Source organism: Danio rerio, chromosome 18, assembly GCF_052040795.2.
Source record: "Danio rerio strain M-AB ecotype USA chromosome 18, GRCz13ab, whole genome shotgun sequence".
NCBI lineage: Eukaryota > Metazoa > Chordata > Actinopteri > Cypriniformes > Danionidae > Danio > Danio rerio.
In genome coordinates, this window is record NC_141038.1 from 17,601,986 (window position 1) to 17,617,260 (window position 15,275).

Below are 15,275 nucleotides of genomic sequence, written 5' to 3' on the forward strand. Positions count from 1 at the left end.
TGGATCACATGAGACACTGATGGCTCTCACTGATATCAGACGGTCAGTGTTGCTCACTGTGTGATGCTTCAAACACATCCCTTGAGGTCTTTGCTGACTTTTATTGTGGGACTACTAGCAGACATTCTTCCAATAAAACATAAAACGCCTTTCTCACCTTTCCAGATGACTGGATACCCTTGATCATAGCAAGGCACACCATGGTCCAGGCTGCCAACAGGCACAAAGTCATCCTCCAGTTGAGTCCTCCACCCTCTGAGATGGAGTCAGAGATATCCAGAGCCACACGATACCAGTAGTAGGTCGTGGCCGAACTCTTTTCACACTCTGGTTCAATATCTACACAATAACATGACAATTATAATCTTGTATAGTATCAGAAAAAGAAATAATTTAATACATAAACTGAATTGTTTCTGCTATATAGTAGAAATCAGAATCGTTAGCCCCCCTTTGAATTTTTTTTCTTTTTAAAATATTTCCTAAATGATGTTTAACAGAGCAAGGAAATTTTTACAGTATGTCTGATGATATTTTTTTTCTGGAAAAAGTCGTATTTGTTTTATTTTGGCTAGAATAAAAGCAGTTTTTCAGGTTAATTATTCATTAAAATTATTAGCCCCTTTAAGCTATATATTTTTTCGATTGTCTACAGAACAAACCATTGTTATACAAAAACGTTCCTAATTACCCTAACCTGTCTAGTTAACCTAATTAACATAAGCCTTTAAATGTTACTTTAAGCTGTATGGAAGTGTCTTGAAAAACATTATAAAATATTATTTACTGTCATCATGGCAAAGATAAAATAAATCAGTTATAAGAAATGAGTTATTAAATTTATTATGTACAGAAATGTGTTTAAAAAATCTGCTCTCTTTTAAACAGAAATTGGGGAAACAAATAAACAGGGGGGCTAGTAATTCTGACTTCAACTGTGTGTGTGTGTGTGTGTGTGTGTGTGTGTGTGTGTGTGTGTGTGTGTGTGTGTGTGTGTGTGTGTGTGTGTATATATATATATCATACATCCTTGTTTCTTAACCACATCTGGGAAACCACCAGCTCTGCACATTTTCCATCTCTCCATAACCAACCACCTGATTCAGATCATTAGCAAAGACTGACAGACCTGTAATGTCAGCCTGATCTCACGAGGAAATGTAAGTATTTTACTTTTTGTCAGCTTAGTGTACGAAAATGTATGATTTTAAAAACGAGGCGTGGCACCCAACCTCACCCCTAACCCCAACCGTCATTGGGTGATGAGCAAATCGTACTAAATTGAATCATACGAGTTTGCTACTAAATCAAAAAGTTACGAATTGCCATGAGATTGCATTTGTAATGCGTGTAACAGACAAAGGCGACATCCAAAACATGCAGTGTTGGTGGTCCACCAGGAACTTGGTTGAGAAACAGTGTCATACACAGATATGGAGATCACCTGAAAATGGTCAGTTTCTCTGGATTTCTTATGGATTTGGGTAAAATGTTAATCATTGGTTTATTCTGATGACAGTTCTTACACAATTCAAACAACAATATTACAATTTGGAGCATTTTTTGGCAGCACTTTACAATATTGGACATGTTGTTAATGATTATGTTACAGTTAATATATTTACTAACATGAACAAACAATGAAAAATGCTTGTACAGCTTTTTATTAATCATAAACATTTACTAATGCATTATTAAAACCCAACGCTGTGCTTGTTAACATTAGTTAACAATGTTGACATGACTTAACATTGAACAACTGTATTTTCATGAACTAAGGAACATCAATGCGCTAATGAATATTGTTTCTTGTTTGTTAATGTCAGTAAAAGTACATTAACTAACATTAACTACATGTGCCATGTTGTAAAGAGTTGCCACACTTTTATTCTAGAAAATGAGTTGGTCAGAATAATTAATGTTTTAATTGATTGAAATGGAGTAATTCTATTAAATATCACATTTCTTTACCATTCTTAAGTTGGTAACATTCTTGGTATTGTGTTTATACAAATATTTGGCAGTTTTTTTGTTATTTTATGAAAAAAAAGAAAAGAAATTAGGAAGAAATGTCTTTAGTAATCAAACCTTCAATCCAAAAATAGGTTTTATCTAAAACATAACTATAAATCGTATATCCAAATACAAATTTCAAATTGATTATTTTAAAGGGGACCTATTATGCCCCTTTTTACAAGATGTAAAATAAGTCTCTGATGTCCCTACTGTGTGTATGCAAAGTTTAAACTCAAAACACCTCATAAATAATGTTTTATAACTCTTTTAAACTGTCCTTTTTAGACTTTGATCCAAATTGTGACATTTTGGTGGCTGTCACTTTAAATTTAATTGATATTAGCCCCTTTCACACAGTGATACCGGTAAATATCTGGAAAATTTCCGGAACGACTTTGCCGGTATATTCAAAAAAGCGCTGTTCACACAGGCGAGGACGTTACGGAAATTTTCCGGAAAAGAGCATTCACACATCCATTCCAAAATACCGGTAAATTCTGACATCATTCACCACAAATGAGCTTTAAACGGCTGCGCTTGTATTTGTAAACATTTGCCTAAATTACAAACTCTGTGCATGATCAATATTGTGAACAACTTTCGCAGGATCACTTTCGCATGTCGAGATGTTCATAATATGTGCGTGTGCGGCGCTCACAGGCTGTTTCACAGGCACACGCAAAGCTTGAAGGTAAACAAACAACGGCTTATCATAAGCATCTCATCGATGATTATTTACACAGTTGGCATAAAGAAGAACATATAAACGTGATCTGACTAACTTCTAGCAGCTAAATGTGTCTGGAAAAATATTCAAAGGTTTTTATTCTCACAAACCGCGCGGACGTAAATGCGTCTGACTGTTCTGATTGGCTAAAGCAGACGTCTCACGTCAGCACGTTCTAGACGTGCACGCGCTTATTACGGTAATCTTCCTTTTGCGTTCACACAGCGCAGCATTCCGGCAAATTGCCGGTAATGTTACAACTTCTCTTTCCGGAAAATAGCCAGAACGAATTTACCGGTATTTTCAAAAAGGACCTGTTCACACATACAACCTTTCCGGAAAATTGCCGCCAATTTTCCGGAAAGGTCTGTATGTGTGAAAGGGGCTATTGTGCTCCCAGCCTTATTTTAAAAAGAGGGTGGAGCTAAAATACCTATGCATTACCATAGAAGCAGATTCAAAAAGGCTGCTTCTCACTCAGGGCTGTTTATGCTAATGAGGCAGAGATCATCAATAATAGGCAGGGCTTCCACCTATGATGACATGTATAAAGGGTGTATGTTAATCATGTTGTGATTATAAAAAATGGTATTGATTCATTTGTACCATTAATAGCTGGCTATATTCACGTAACTGTTGCCACATAACGGTGTTTAAACACCTTATAAAGTATTTTTTTTAGTAATAGGTCCCTTTATAATTATGCTTCTTCCCCCTAATATTCATTTTTGCAAAACAATAAAAAACATAGTGAAAAACCTAAACTATACCTGACCGAACTTGGAAGTTATAAGCATTTGAAAAATATAAATGTAATGTTATGGTCTTCTTTAGATTGTCTTACATGTATTTGTTTTATTTTTGACCAGGGGACACTCATGCCAGGGAAGAGGCTGCTGGAAAGACTGTGAGAAGTAGAAGAGACTCCAGCCAATGATGACATTGTAGTAGAGTGCCACAAAAAAGCACACCTGCAATAAAAGAAAACACTGTTATACATTTTTGTCTGCACCTTCTACTCCATCTCCCCAGGGTACCTTTCTGCCTATATTTACACAATCCACTTGAAATAAGTTATTTTTACAGTACACTAAAGCGGTGATATTCACCAAACAGCTGGCGAAGCCGATGCCACCCAGATGTGGGCTGATGTAGTTCCAGACTCCGATGCTGCCCCGACGGATGCGCTGACCCACCGCCAGCTCCAGGAAGAAGAGGGGAATCCCAATCAAAAGCAGAAGAATCAGGTAGGGAACCAGATATGCTCCTAAAAAGAAGATAAGGTATGATCAAAGCTCTGCTTCTTTAGCCCTTGTATCCTTTTAAGGATGTTTTTATCCACTCTGGGGGGATTTTGAGTCTTAATTTGGCCACAACCTTCTCTGTGTTTCAGCAAATGGAATGATTGTTGGCGACAAATCTTATTTCACACATATTTTGGCAAATACAACAAAACACTCTGGGCAAATTTGCTACACTTTTGTTATGTTTGTGTTTCTTGATTGTTGGTGTTTTTCCCTCCTGATGGGAGGAGGTACAATTTGTCATCTTTACTGTTGATCATCAGTTGCAATGCAAAAAAAAGCTTAGTTTCTGGTTTTTATATTGAGTATATATAGTGTGTGTGTGTGTGTGTGTGTGCGCGTGTGTGTGTGTGTGTGTGTGTGTGTGTGTGTGTGTGTGTGTGTGTGCGTGTGCGTGGGTGTGTGTCTGAGCGTGTGAGAGAGACCTTTGTGCATTTACCTTGAAATGTCTGAGAATATCAAAATAAGCACCTGAGCTCTCAGAGCAAAGTAAACATAGTAAGTGTAATTATAATTTGTTTTTATACTCCATAGATCTTCATATAAAAGCTAGAAACTTGTTTTCACAGGCAAAGGCAGGGTTCATACACATTTTTAATACTTAAATTCCATGATTTTCCTATGACTTTTTTTCAGGACTTTGAGTAAATTTTCATGACCTAATGTTTCATGTAGTGTCAATATACTGCATTTACATAGACATTATTATTTACGTAAATAATAAGAAAAACAATGCATCTTTAAATTTATTACAACATATCATAAAAGACAAAACAAATCTATTTAGTTTGAGTTTATTTTATATATCTATTGTATGTAAAATTTATTTAGATAATGCTTACAAATGGCGGCTCATACCTGCTGTGGCACCTCTGAAATTGAGACTAATCCGAAGAAAAATGAACGAATGAATGAATGCTTAAGCAGCATTCATAATGTGAAACCATGTTTTTGGCAAAAGACAGGAAAGAAGTAAAGACGACTAACCTATATTCAAGTTTACAGATAATAGGTAAACTAATTTCCATGACCTTTCCAAAACTTTGTACGGCTTTTTGCTTTTCCAAAACCGTTCCACGCCTAGAAAATGCCATGTCAAAATTCCATGACTTTTCCAGGTTTTCCATGACCGTATGAACTCTAAAGGGTTAATGGTGCCAACTGATCATTAACAATTAAAATGACACATTTGACCTCTTTCCAACAGGCAAACCGCAATCAAAACTACATGATTATTTGGTGTCTAAGCTTTGCAATCAAAAATGTGTTTATAATGGAAGTCAATGGGGCAAAAACAGCCACCAATATAACGAAAGAGTAGTCAATTTGAACAATACAGAAGGGTTAAAGCTTCTACACAAAAGTTATGTCAGAAACAGTGTATTTATGTCACAGTTGACATTGGGTAAATGAAATCAAAATAATAACCCATTGCAATGAATCTTTAAGGTTAGTTTATGATTATTTTTATTGGCCATTATTGGTGTCATAGACTTTTTCCTAAAATATAGAAAAAAAACTAATGTATTAAAAATTAATACAAATTAACCATCAGTTAGGTTTGTCCATAACTTATAGAAAAAGACCAAGAGCCTGATAAAGAATTTTGTGCAAAACGTTGTCAGTTTTAATATTTTATACTTAAAATTGGCTTAGTCCCTTTATTAATCTGGGGTCGCCATAGCGGAATGAACCGCCAACTTATCCTGCATATGTTTTACGCAGCGGATGCCGGTTCAGCTGCAACCCATCTCCAGGAAACATCTATAAACACTCATTCACACACACACTCTTACACTACGGCCAATTTTAGCTTACCCAATTCACCTATACTACATTTTTGGACTTGTGGGTAAAACCAGAGCACCTGGAGGAAACCCACGTGAACACGGGGAGAACATGCAAACACCACACAGAAATGCCAACTGACCCAACTGGGGTTCGAACCAGCGACCTTCTTGCTAAGAGATGATTGTGCTACCCACTGCACCACCGTGCTGCTTTTATGCATTTATGCTATTAATTAGTTAATACAATTTAATTAATTTTTTGGTTCCAATCCAGTGTTATTTTATTATCATTAATAGCGTTTTTTTGTAATGTGTTCATATTTTTGTTTTTATTCAGATTTTCCCTTGTTGTCTAATATCTATATTTCATTTATTTTAAAATTAGTTTAAATAACTGTAGTTAACAACAACTGGTACATTTTTGCAAAATATGAATGAATAGACTCACTGTGGTTGTTTGCAAATATTTTCTGTCTTGAATTAAACTCATTAGAGTAAGCCAAAAGGGGCCGATACTGACATTTCAAAAGTGTTCAAGCGTTGCCAGTGGCACAAGATAGAAAACATTCTTTCCCATTGCCTTATGGGGAACATCTTCATTACAATAGCATTGCTTTGAGAGTTCTGTTGGGCTGCTGCTTTTCTAACATGTTGTAGTCATGTGCTTTAATGGAGAAACCCACTGAGATTACCGACAATTATCATCATTTTAGACACCACCATCTGTTATATTTAGAAACTACCAAGTGGGATTAAACTGAAGTGAAATGACATGACGGATACTTAAAATGAACTGAAATGACATGCCAGATACTCGTAAAAATGCTGTGTAAACTGCAGTGTAATGCACATCAAAACCTCTTGGTTTGTGCAATCTACTTCAACTGGTCTATTTCTTTGCCTGGTAAAAATGAAGGAAAAGACTTGATTTTGTCCATCAGAAGTTGATGAGAGTTTTAAAATTGAAGTTTATTTATAAACTAATTTTAATACGATCTTGTGCTTATGATTGCTAGCAGCCGGTCCCACATCATTCAATTTATGATTCACCAATCAGTCGTTTCCTAAGCCACTATACAGTAAATACCCTAAGTTCCATAACACAGCCATCTTCATTTTGAAGAATCCCCCTTCCACCCCTACTCCTCCTTCTTTCCTAGATGGGTGGCCCTGTGGTTAGCACTGTTGCTTCACAGCAAGAATGTCACTGGTTCTAGTCCTTACCAAGCCAGCCAACATTTCTGTGCGGAGTTTACATGTTCTCCACATGCTCACGTGGGTTTTCCCTAGTTTGTTCCCACCATCCAAAAACATGCAACTTAAGTTAATTGACTAATCAAAATCGGCACCATAGACATGCTACTAGTAAGTAGTTATGTCTTAAGAGCAATCTCTTATCTGTTCATTAGCTACCAAAGCAGGTGAGTTCACGAGATCTACCTGAGCTCAAGCTCCACTTTTGCCTTGCAACGGGAGGGAGCCCCGGGCTCGAGGATCTTATGAGCTTAGGGCTCTCTCCCCAGACAGCATGCCAAACAAGCTTTATAATCAATTCTCAGTTAAGTGTGAACTCTTGAAATAATATACAATAAATGTGGCATTATTTTATTAAAACTACAGTTGTACATTTTGGTTTTGTGGTGATTTAAGGTGACATTTCAGCCAAAATTCACACTGAAGTGATTTAAAACTTTTTTGAATTTATACCTTCTGCTAAACACAAAACAAGAAATCTGAAAAAAGCCACCACTGACAACGAAAAATACTATTGAAGTCAATGGGGTGAACTACCCCTTTAATGTTTACTTTAGTCAGATTGAGCGCTATAAGATGCTGCTTGGAAAATCAATGACTCTGCAAGTTGCGTGAAGGATGGCATCTGGTAGACTGGGAGTAGTGGTGTTTCTTGTGGGCAAAATGTGCTGTCATGGATGGCACACAGTTGGTGCAGTGTTGTGGTTGTGCTACTCTGGCAGAGACAGAGGCAAATACAGCCCACACACAGTGGCCTATTTAATCTAATTAGAGATCTGCTCAGCAGGGTGGCCACACTCACTTATTATGACCTGGAAAGTAAGACATGGAAGGGCTGTGGTCAAACACTTAACAGAACATGACACAAAACAGTCGTATACAAATACAAGGAGAACACCAAATGTAGAACAGAGGTACTTCTTAAATGACAGCTGTTGTGTTGCTTTCTCTTTTTTTCTGATCAAGACATTCTCTTGATCTGAAAGTGTCGTTTACAAAGAGAAATATGCGAGTAATCATATCTACTGTATGTCATTGCTCTGAGGGAGACCAGGGTAAGAAGCTGTAATCTGCTTTCTCTTGACATTAAACAGCTTTGTGTAATCGCAGATGGGTAATATAACCTGTGATTATCCTGCACATGCAAAACGTTTCATTTCAGTGCCTTGCCTGACTAATGTGGGAACTTAGATCTCTTGCTCTGGCAACTAATTCTGAGGCATTTTTATTGGCTGATAGATTGACAAACAATTGCTTCATTATTGTGGATCTTGGATCTTGGCATGGTGGCGCAGTGGGTAGCACAATCGCCTCACAGCAAGAAGGTTGCTGGTTCGAGCCCCTGGCTGGGTCAGTTGGCATTTCTGTGTGGAGTTTGCATGTTCTCCCCGTCTTCATGTGGGTTTCCCCCACAGTCCAAAGACATGTGGTATAGGTGAATTGAATAAGCTAAATTGGCTATACATAGTGTATGTGTGTGATTGCAAGATTGTATGGGTGTTTCCCAGTGTTTGGTTGTGGCTAGAAAGGCACAAAACATATGCTTGTTAAGTTGGCGGTTCATACCTCTGTGGCAACCCCTGATTAATAAAGGGACTATGCCGAAAAGAAAATGAATGAATGAAAAAATGCCATTATTTTCTCTAGATTACTTTTGTTGACAAACAATTGTTTCATTATTGTGGATGTTTATTTGTTTTAATTAAACATTCAGATTAGTTTAAAAGTGAATATTATGAAGCCCCAAAATACCTTTCTTTTTTTATAACCTCAGGGACTGAAAATACCCTGACTAGACTTGTATTTCCTGTATATGCATGAAAGAGGAAACGCATACTTGAACTTGTATATGAGGTGTAAGACATATGTCTACCTTTAGCTTGTCAGTTATTGAAAAAAGATTCTTTTGTGTCTACATGTCATAAAAACCATGATTTATTAATATTGATGAAGAAGATATTTTAGATGTGAATAGTGTTCAATATAGATGCATTTTAGCTAGACATTTGGATAAATTATAGTATATGTAAAAAAAGACTATAGAATACACAAGACATGTCACTTATCTACTTTTGAATGGGGAAAAGTGTAACTGTCAATATGGCTAAAGAGCTTAGAATCACCAAGAGGCAACATTGAATAGAACGTTCTATTGCAACAGCAGCACCCACAAAGAGCATAGAATCACCAAGAGGTGACACTCTAGTGCGATTTAGGATACAGCCACTAGATGTCGCTAGTGTCACGAGGCGGCCATTTTGGAATGAAAATTCCAATAGAACAAGAGAATATTATAAGTCTGTAAAATAAACTATTAAAAGTGCTGATGATTGTGATAGTAAGTGTTGTATTGTCCTCTTTTAGGTCGTATCTCAGCTTTAATGCGCTTTTTAAATAAAAAAATAATAATAAAATAAATAAATAAAAAACAAAGCAGCTGCTTGCCATCCGACAGCAAAAAGATCCAATGGAGCTGTTGCTGGGTGCTGCTGTTGCAATGGAACATTCTATTAAAGCTCACCTAGGTTACCCCTTTTTTTCAGATTTAATATAAGTCTTTTGTGCCCCCAGAATGTGTCTGTAAAGTTTCAGCTCAAAACACCCGTCAGATTATTTATTATAACTTTCAGAAGTGTCTGTATTATAGCTGGTAAAACCTGGTTGCTGTTTTTTTGTGCTGGGCCTTTAAGGCTAGTCCTCCCTGCCCACCGTTCCCACGTGCCTGTCAGCAACATGCCTCAATTGCCGCCCTCGGCTGCCTCAGGAAGCAGATCTCACGTAGCGCTTGTGAGAAATACTACAGTAAGAACTTTACCAATGAGAATTTAATGCATTTTTTGTGGAGTTGCAATAATGAGTCACACACAATGTCGTTACAAACTTCACACACACACACACACACACAGCGAAGACACACACACAAACACACACACACACTCACACACACAGAGAGAGAAAGCGCGCGATTAGCTTTGCACTCTTTTTGCACGCATATGTGACAGGAAACAGGTTAATATACACTGCTGTATGGATATCTGTTATGTTAATGTAGAAAATAAAGCTGATTTAACATCCACAAACCGGGATTGAAGCATCTTCTTTTATAATTGTTCTTACATGCGGCTGTGCTGATTAAGTAAATCTGAAGTGAATCGCTGTAATTCATTACACACATGCACCATTTTAAAAACATTTTAAACTTGTAAAACTCACTCTTGATCACGTTTGATGATGATCGATGATCCTAGCAAACTTAACAGACCTTTTATTTCCGGTTGCTTTGCTCTCGTCCTGTCTTGTTGATATGATATATTGTTACTACGGAGACATGTTAATGCGCGCAGCTGTCGATCAATATTGGTGGGCGGGGGGACCTCACTCCTACGTCAAGTTGCAGTCGATCTGAAAACCTATCCAATTGGTCCACTGTTTTTATGCTGTTAAATTTGAAAAAAAAAAGGACAGGGTGTGTTTATATCACTCCAATATGATAGTATATACACTTTACCTACACACATGTCTGTCCAAACAGCTTTAAAAGTAGATTTTTTACCATAGGTGCCATTTAAGTGTTGCCTCTTGGTAATTCTAAGCTCTTGGGCGCCCAGCAACAGCCTTATTGCTTTAAAAATTGTGTGTTTTCATTGAGATTTTGTTTAAAATGTAACTTTTTAAGGGGGGGGGGTGTACTTATTTATGATAAGAACTTATATATATATAATATTTTAACTCATATTTAACTCAATATTTGTATTCATTCTGTCTAACGTTAGTTAACCGTGCTGTTGTTCAATTGAAATTTTCCTTTCAAAATGGACACTGAGTGACCCTTGCGTCATCTAGTGGCTGCTTCCTAAACAGCAACAGAGTGTTGCCTCTTGGTGATTTTTAGCTCTTTGATATGACAAATGAATCCTGCCTTCCAATTTTACTTTAACATTTGCTCCATTGTTTTATTTATGACTGCAATTTGTTTGTTATATGTATGTAATAAATTGCATAAAATATATTTATATTTCCCTCCCATACAAAATCATCCTAATCAATCTAAAGCAATGACTTTCTAAATAGAGCTATTTAAGTCAGCTGATGCAATTGTATTTATATCACAATATATATAGCAGGGGGAAAAATATCACAATGTTAAATTTTTCCAATATTGTGCAGCCCTACCCTTAAGCAATTTTTTTTTCTCTCATTTGCCTACAGAACAAACCATTGTTATAAAATGATTTGCCCAATTGCCCTAACCTGTCTAGTTAACCTAATTATTCAAGTTAAGCCTTTAAATTACACTTTAAACTGAATACTAGTATCATGAGAATAACTAGTAAAATATTATTTTCTGTCTTCATGGTCAAGATAAAATACACCAGTTATTAGAAATGAGTTATTAAAACTATTATGTTTAGAAATGTGTTGAAAAAATATTCTCCCTCTTAAACAGAAATTGAATAGTAGGGCTAATAATTCTAACTTCAACTGTATATAATGTTAGTTTTTAAAACTTAAATTACATTGCTTTCCTGCTGGACAAGTGAAGATAATCCATTTGAATAATGCTGTGTTCATGAACAAATGTTTAATTAATTTTACTTAAATGCTTAACATACCGCCACCGTTTTTCTGGCACAAGTAGGGGAACCTCCAGACATTGCCCAGGCCTACTGAAAAACCCACTTGGGCCAGGATGTACTGGAGTTTGCTGCCCCAGGCGGGCCTCTCCTCCTCTTCCTCCTCCTCCTCCTCCTCTGATCCCTCCTCAACATCCTTCTGCTTATTCTGAGGAACATCTCCTACCATTAGAGAGCTCTTCTTGAAAGAGTCATCACAACTGTCTTCATTGGAGAGCAAATCTTTGACTGATTCCGTAACGTCATCATCGTCAATCTCTCTCTTGATGGTTTTGCTGTTTTTGGGCATTTGAAAATGTCTTTATTGGCGATGGGGTGGAAGAGAGTCTAGGAAATCCTTTTTGGTAGGTTAAGTGAGGGTCAGACATACAAAGGTAGGTCAGAGAGAGTGATTTAGACTGTAGACAGGAAAACGTGGGCTGAAGGATGTTTATCTTCTCATTTTCACACTATGGGTTTCCTGTGAAATGAAAACAAAGAACAGAAACTAAAAAGCTAATTCCCCTAAAATGATGCAATGTGTATCTTGTTTGCATGATATATACAGAATAGTATAGTAACACACAGTAAATTTATGCAGACCCGTAGCCAGGGTATGGGAAGGGATGGTTGTTTTTACTTAAAAAGTGGACCTTTTTGCAGTTATTAGCCTCATTTGCTATTCAATTATGAGGTTTAAATGCTGCAGTTTAGTGATATTTTAAGCCCTAATCTTTGCTGTATTAGCTTGTCGGATGTTGTAGAACCAAACTTTTTGATGCAACAAATTTATTTCCTACAATTTGGTAAAAATGCTCACCGTATTATTTTACTACAAAGTATATATTTATATGTTTATAAAATTGCATTTAAACTGTGAGTTATTCAAGTTTTATAAATGATGTTATGAGATAAGCGTTTAACAAAAGTCAAAATAAAGAAATATGAAAAAATACTTAATTTTAAAATACAACTTTATTATCTTTATTATCCATTCATTAAAAATGCAATTACAATCTTTTAAAACTAGTTTTGAATTAAAAACAGTAACAGTTTTTTGGCAAATAACAAACTTCACAGCTCATTTAACTTTTCTCAGTCAGAATTTGGCCATTTGAATAATAAAAAATTAAGCTTGTCTTAAAGCCTTTTTCTATCAATTATTTTCACAATATATAATGGACAAATGAGCTCACGTATCGGTCAAATTCTGGACTTTGTCAGTGGGGGAGTGGGTCTTTCAAACCACCCGAACTCCCTCTGGCTACAGGCCTGATATGTATTAACTGTAAGAGAGAGGTAGAGTGACTATATCATTAAAAATTGTGTGGCAAGAGAGTATTTGTGTATACCTCCTGTACACACACACGCACAATCTGCTTTGGTATTTTAATACTTTTATACCATTTCATGATGAGTATAATGGGTTATGTAATTGTTAAATGTTCACTATTAATTGTTGTAGCTGTTGAATTAATTTAGAAAGATTGAATAAACATAAGGACATCATATACACAAGTTTTCCAGAGCCCTGCTGTTGCCCCATATAACCTAGAGCAGTGTTTCTCAACCACGTTCCTGGAGGACCACCAGTTCTGCACATTTAAATCAAACACACCTAATTCAGATCATCAGCTCATTGACAGAGACCTAAAGACCTGAAATGGGTGTGACAGACAAAAGGGACATCCAAAACATGCAGTGTTAGTGGTCCTCCAGGAGCGTGGTTGAGAAACACTGGCCTGTTTAGTTGCCAAAAGAAGATTTTAATTTTGGTTAATGTAAATATAAATTACTTTTTGAACGTACACTAAACTCCGCCACATTCATCTAATAATATGACATCGTTCAAATTAATACATAATAAATCAGTCAATATGCAATGACTGACGAGAAGAGAAAGACCGTAAGTCAATTGTAGAAATCGAGACACCTGTAATCCCCAGAGTATCTTAGGTAACTGGGGCAAGTTATAAATTGTTTCTGGGGGAAACGCATAGACTAACGTTACATTTAATTTCGCCTTTATTGTAATCAGGGCAGATATGATAAGTGATTTCAATGGCAGGAGGCTCAGAATAACCAATTAGCCGCGTCACAGCTTATTCCATCTGATATCAAATGTCAACTCAAACCAACCGGACAGTCGGAACACGATCATATTTCGCGTCTAAATAATTCAGCCTCTCTTCAGAGCACGAGGTCTGTTCATTTGCATACGAACCCAAACAGACAAGAGCGCGCCTTCTGTATTCACGTGGCTGAGGCGCCCAAGAAAAGCAGGTTTGAAACGCGACTTTCAGTTAATAAAAGAAAATAATAGTTTTAACATCATTAAATCAGCCTTTTGTGACTCGAATCCATTTTATTCTTGTTGAATTGTATACAGAACCACGAGCCGACAAATGTGAGTAATGATGCTGTGCGGCGCGCTCTCGGCAGCAGCAGCTCATGTGATGCATGGATTTCTTTCAAGGCTGCACCTTTCCATAGATCAGCCTTCAGTACAACACGCTTCCTTTTCGTAATTGATTGTAGCCTATTTATTCAAATATTTCTCTTTAAATATTTGACATATGAACTCCTTTTGAATCCAAAAAAGAAGCATATAAATGTATATATGTCATTGTTAAAAATGTCATAAAATATATAGGCGCAAGGAGGAAAAAAAATAAATAACGTAATAAATAATTTGTCTTTAGCATAGGCCTGTGTTTAAATATGAATGAAATTACGATTGTTCTATTGAAATGTATTTTAAGAGGGTTATTTTAAAGATTAAAAATATGTTACTGCACTGATTTGAAAAGCTAATCTTGTTATTATGAATAATATAGCTTGTACATTTTTAAAGAACTTAATTTGACCCCCCGCCCAATTTTACTATGTCACCCATGTGCGAGGTTTCATCATACACACTGCATCTGATTGCGCAGCCGTTCTGCCATCACACTGTATGTTAAATCAGCACAGTCGAATAGAAAATAAAATCGTCTTACCTTATTACGAATGAAAAGGAAATGGATTATGGCTTTAAAGCTGGTTGTTCGACTTGAAGGCGGTTTATGTTCGATGGTTTGGAGATGCATGTACGGCTCATATAAAATCTGATGTAAATGTGATGCAGGAGGCGCAGATGCTCTACTGTCTCTTTCGTCCGACCCACGCGAGATTGTCGGGGAAACTGATTTGAGTTCCTTGAAGAGCTGAACTAGGCGTGTCTTCTGTTGGCTATTAACATAATACCTTTAAATAGGTCAAATAATGTGGCAATATTACTTAGCATTCTGTTGTATAGTGTTTTTTTGGTGTCTATAGCTTATTTTTAATTTAATTCCCCCCCTTTAAATGGAACAGAGTGGTACAGCCCACTACTGAGCGCCCACAAGCTGGCTTTTCGGGGCGCACCGGCATTGTATTGTAACCTCGTGCTTGGAAATCTTACATCAGCTTTATGATAAAATGGCTGAATTCACTGATAATACTCGGACGTGATTATGCTGTGGGTCTAAAAACGACGTGCTGGGAACAATAGGGTTTTGTCTGGATTACTATGTTATTATTATGTATT

At 36.6% G+C, this 15,275-nt stretch overlaps 1 protein-coding gene across 1 annotated transcript in view; it reads right to left on the bottom strand.

The window, feature by feature from the left end:
* The window catches only part of slc6a15 (solute carrier family 6 member 15), a 31,210-nt gene extending 16,388 nt beyond the window's left edge, over positions 1–14,822 (bottom strand). Inside the window, 5 exon segments of the mRNA NM_001245072.2 lie at positions 158–339; positions 3,588–3,714; positions 3,853–4,010; positions 11,705–12,185; positions 14,704–14,822. Of these exon segments, the coding sequence (NP_001232001.1) occupies positions 158–339; positions 3,588–3,714; positions 3,853–4,010; positions 11,705–12,014 (777 nt within the window). The 5' untranslated portion in view covers positions 12,015–12,185; positions 14,704–14,822.
* Between the last annotated feature and the right edge of the window lie 453 nt (positions 14,823–15,275).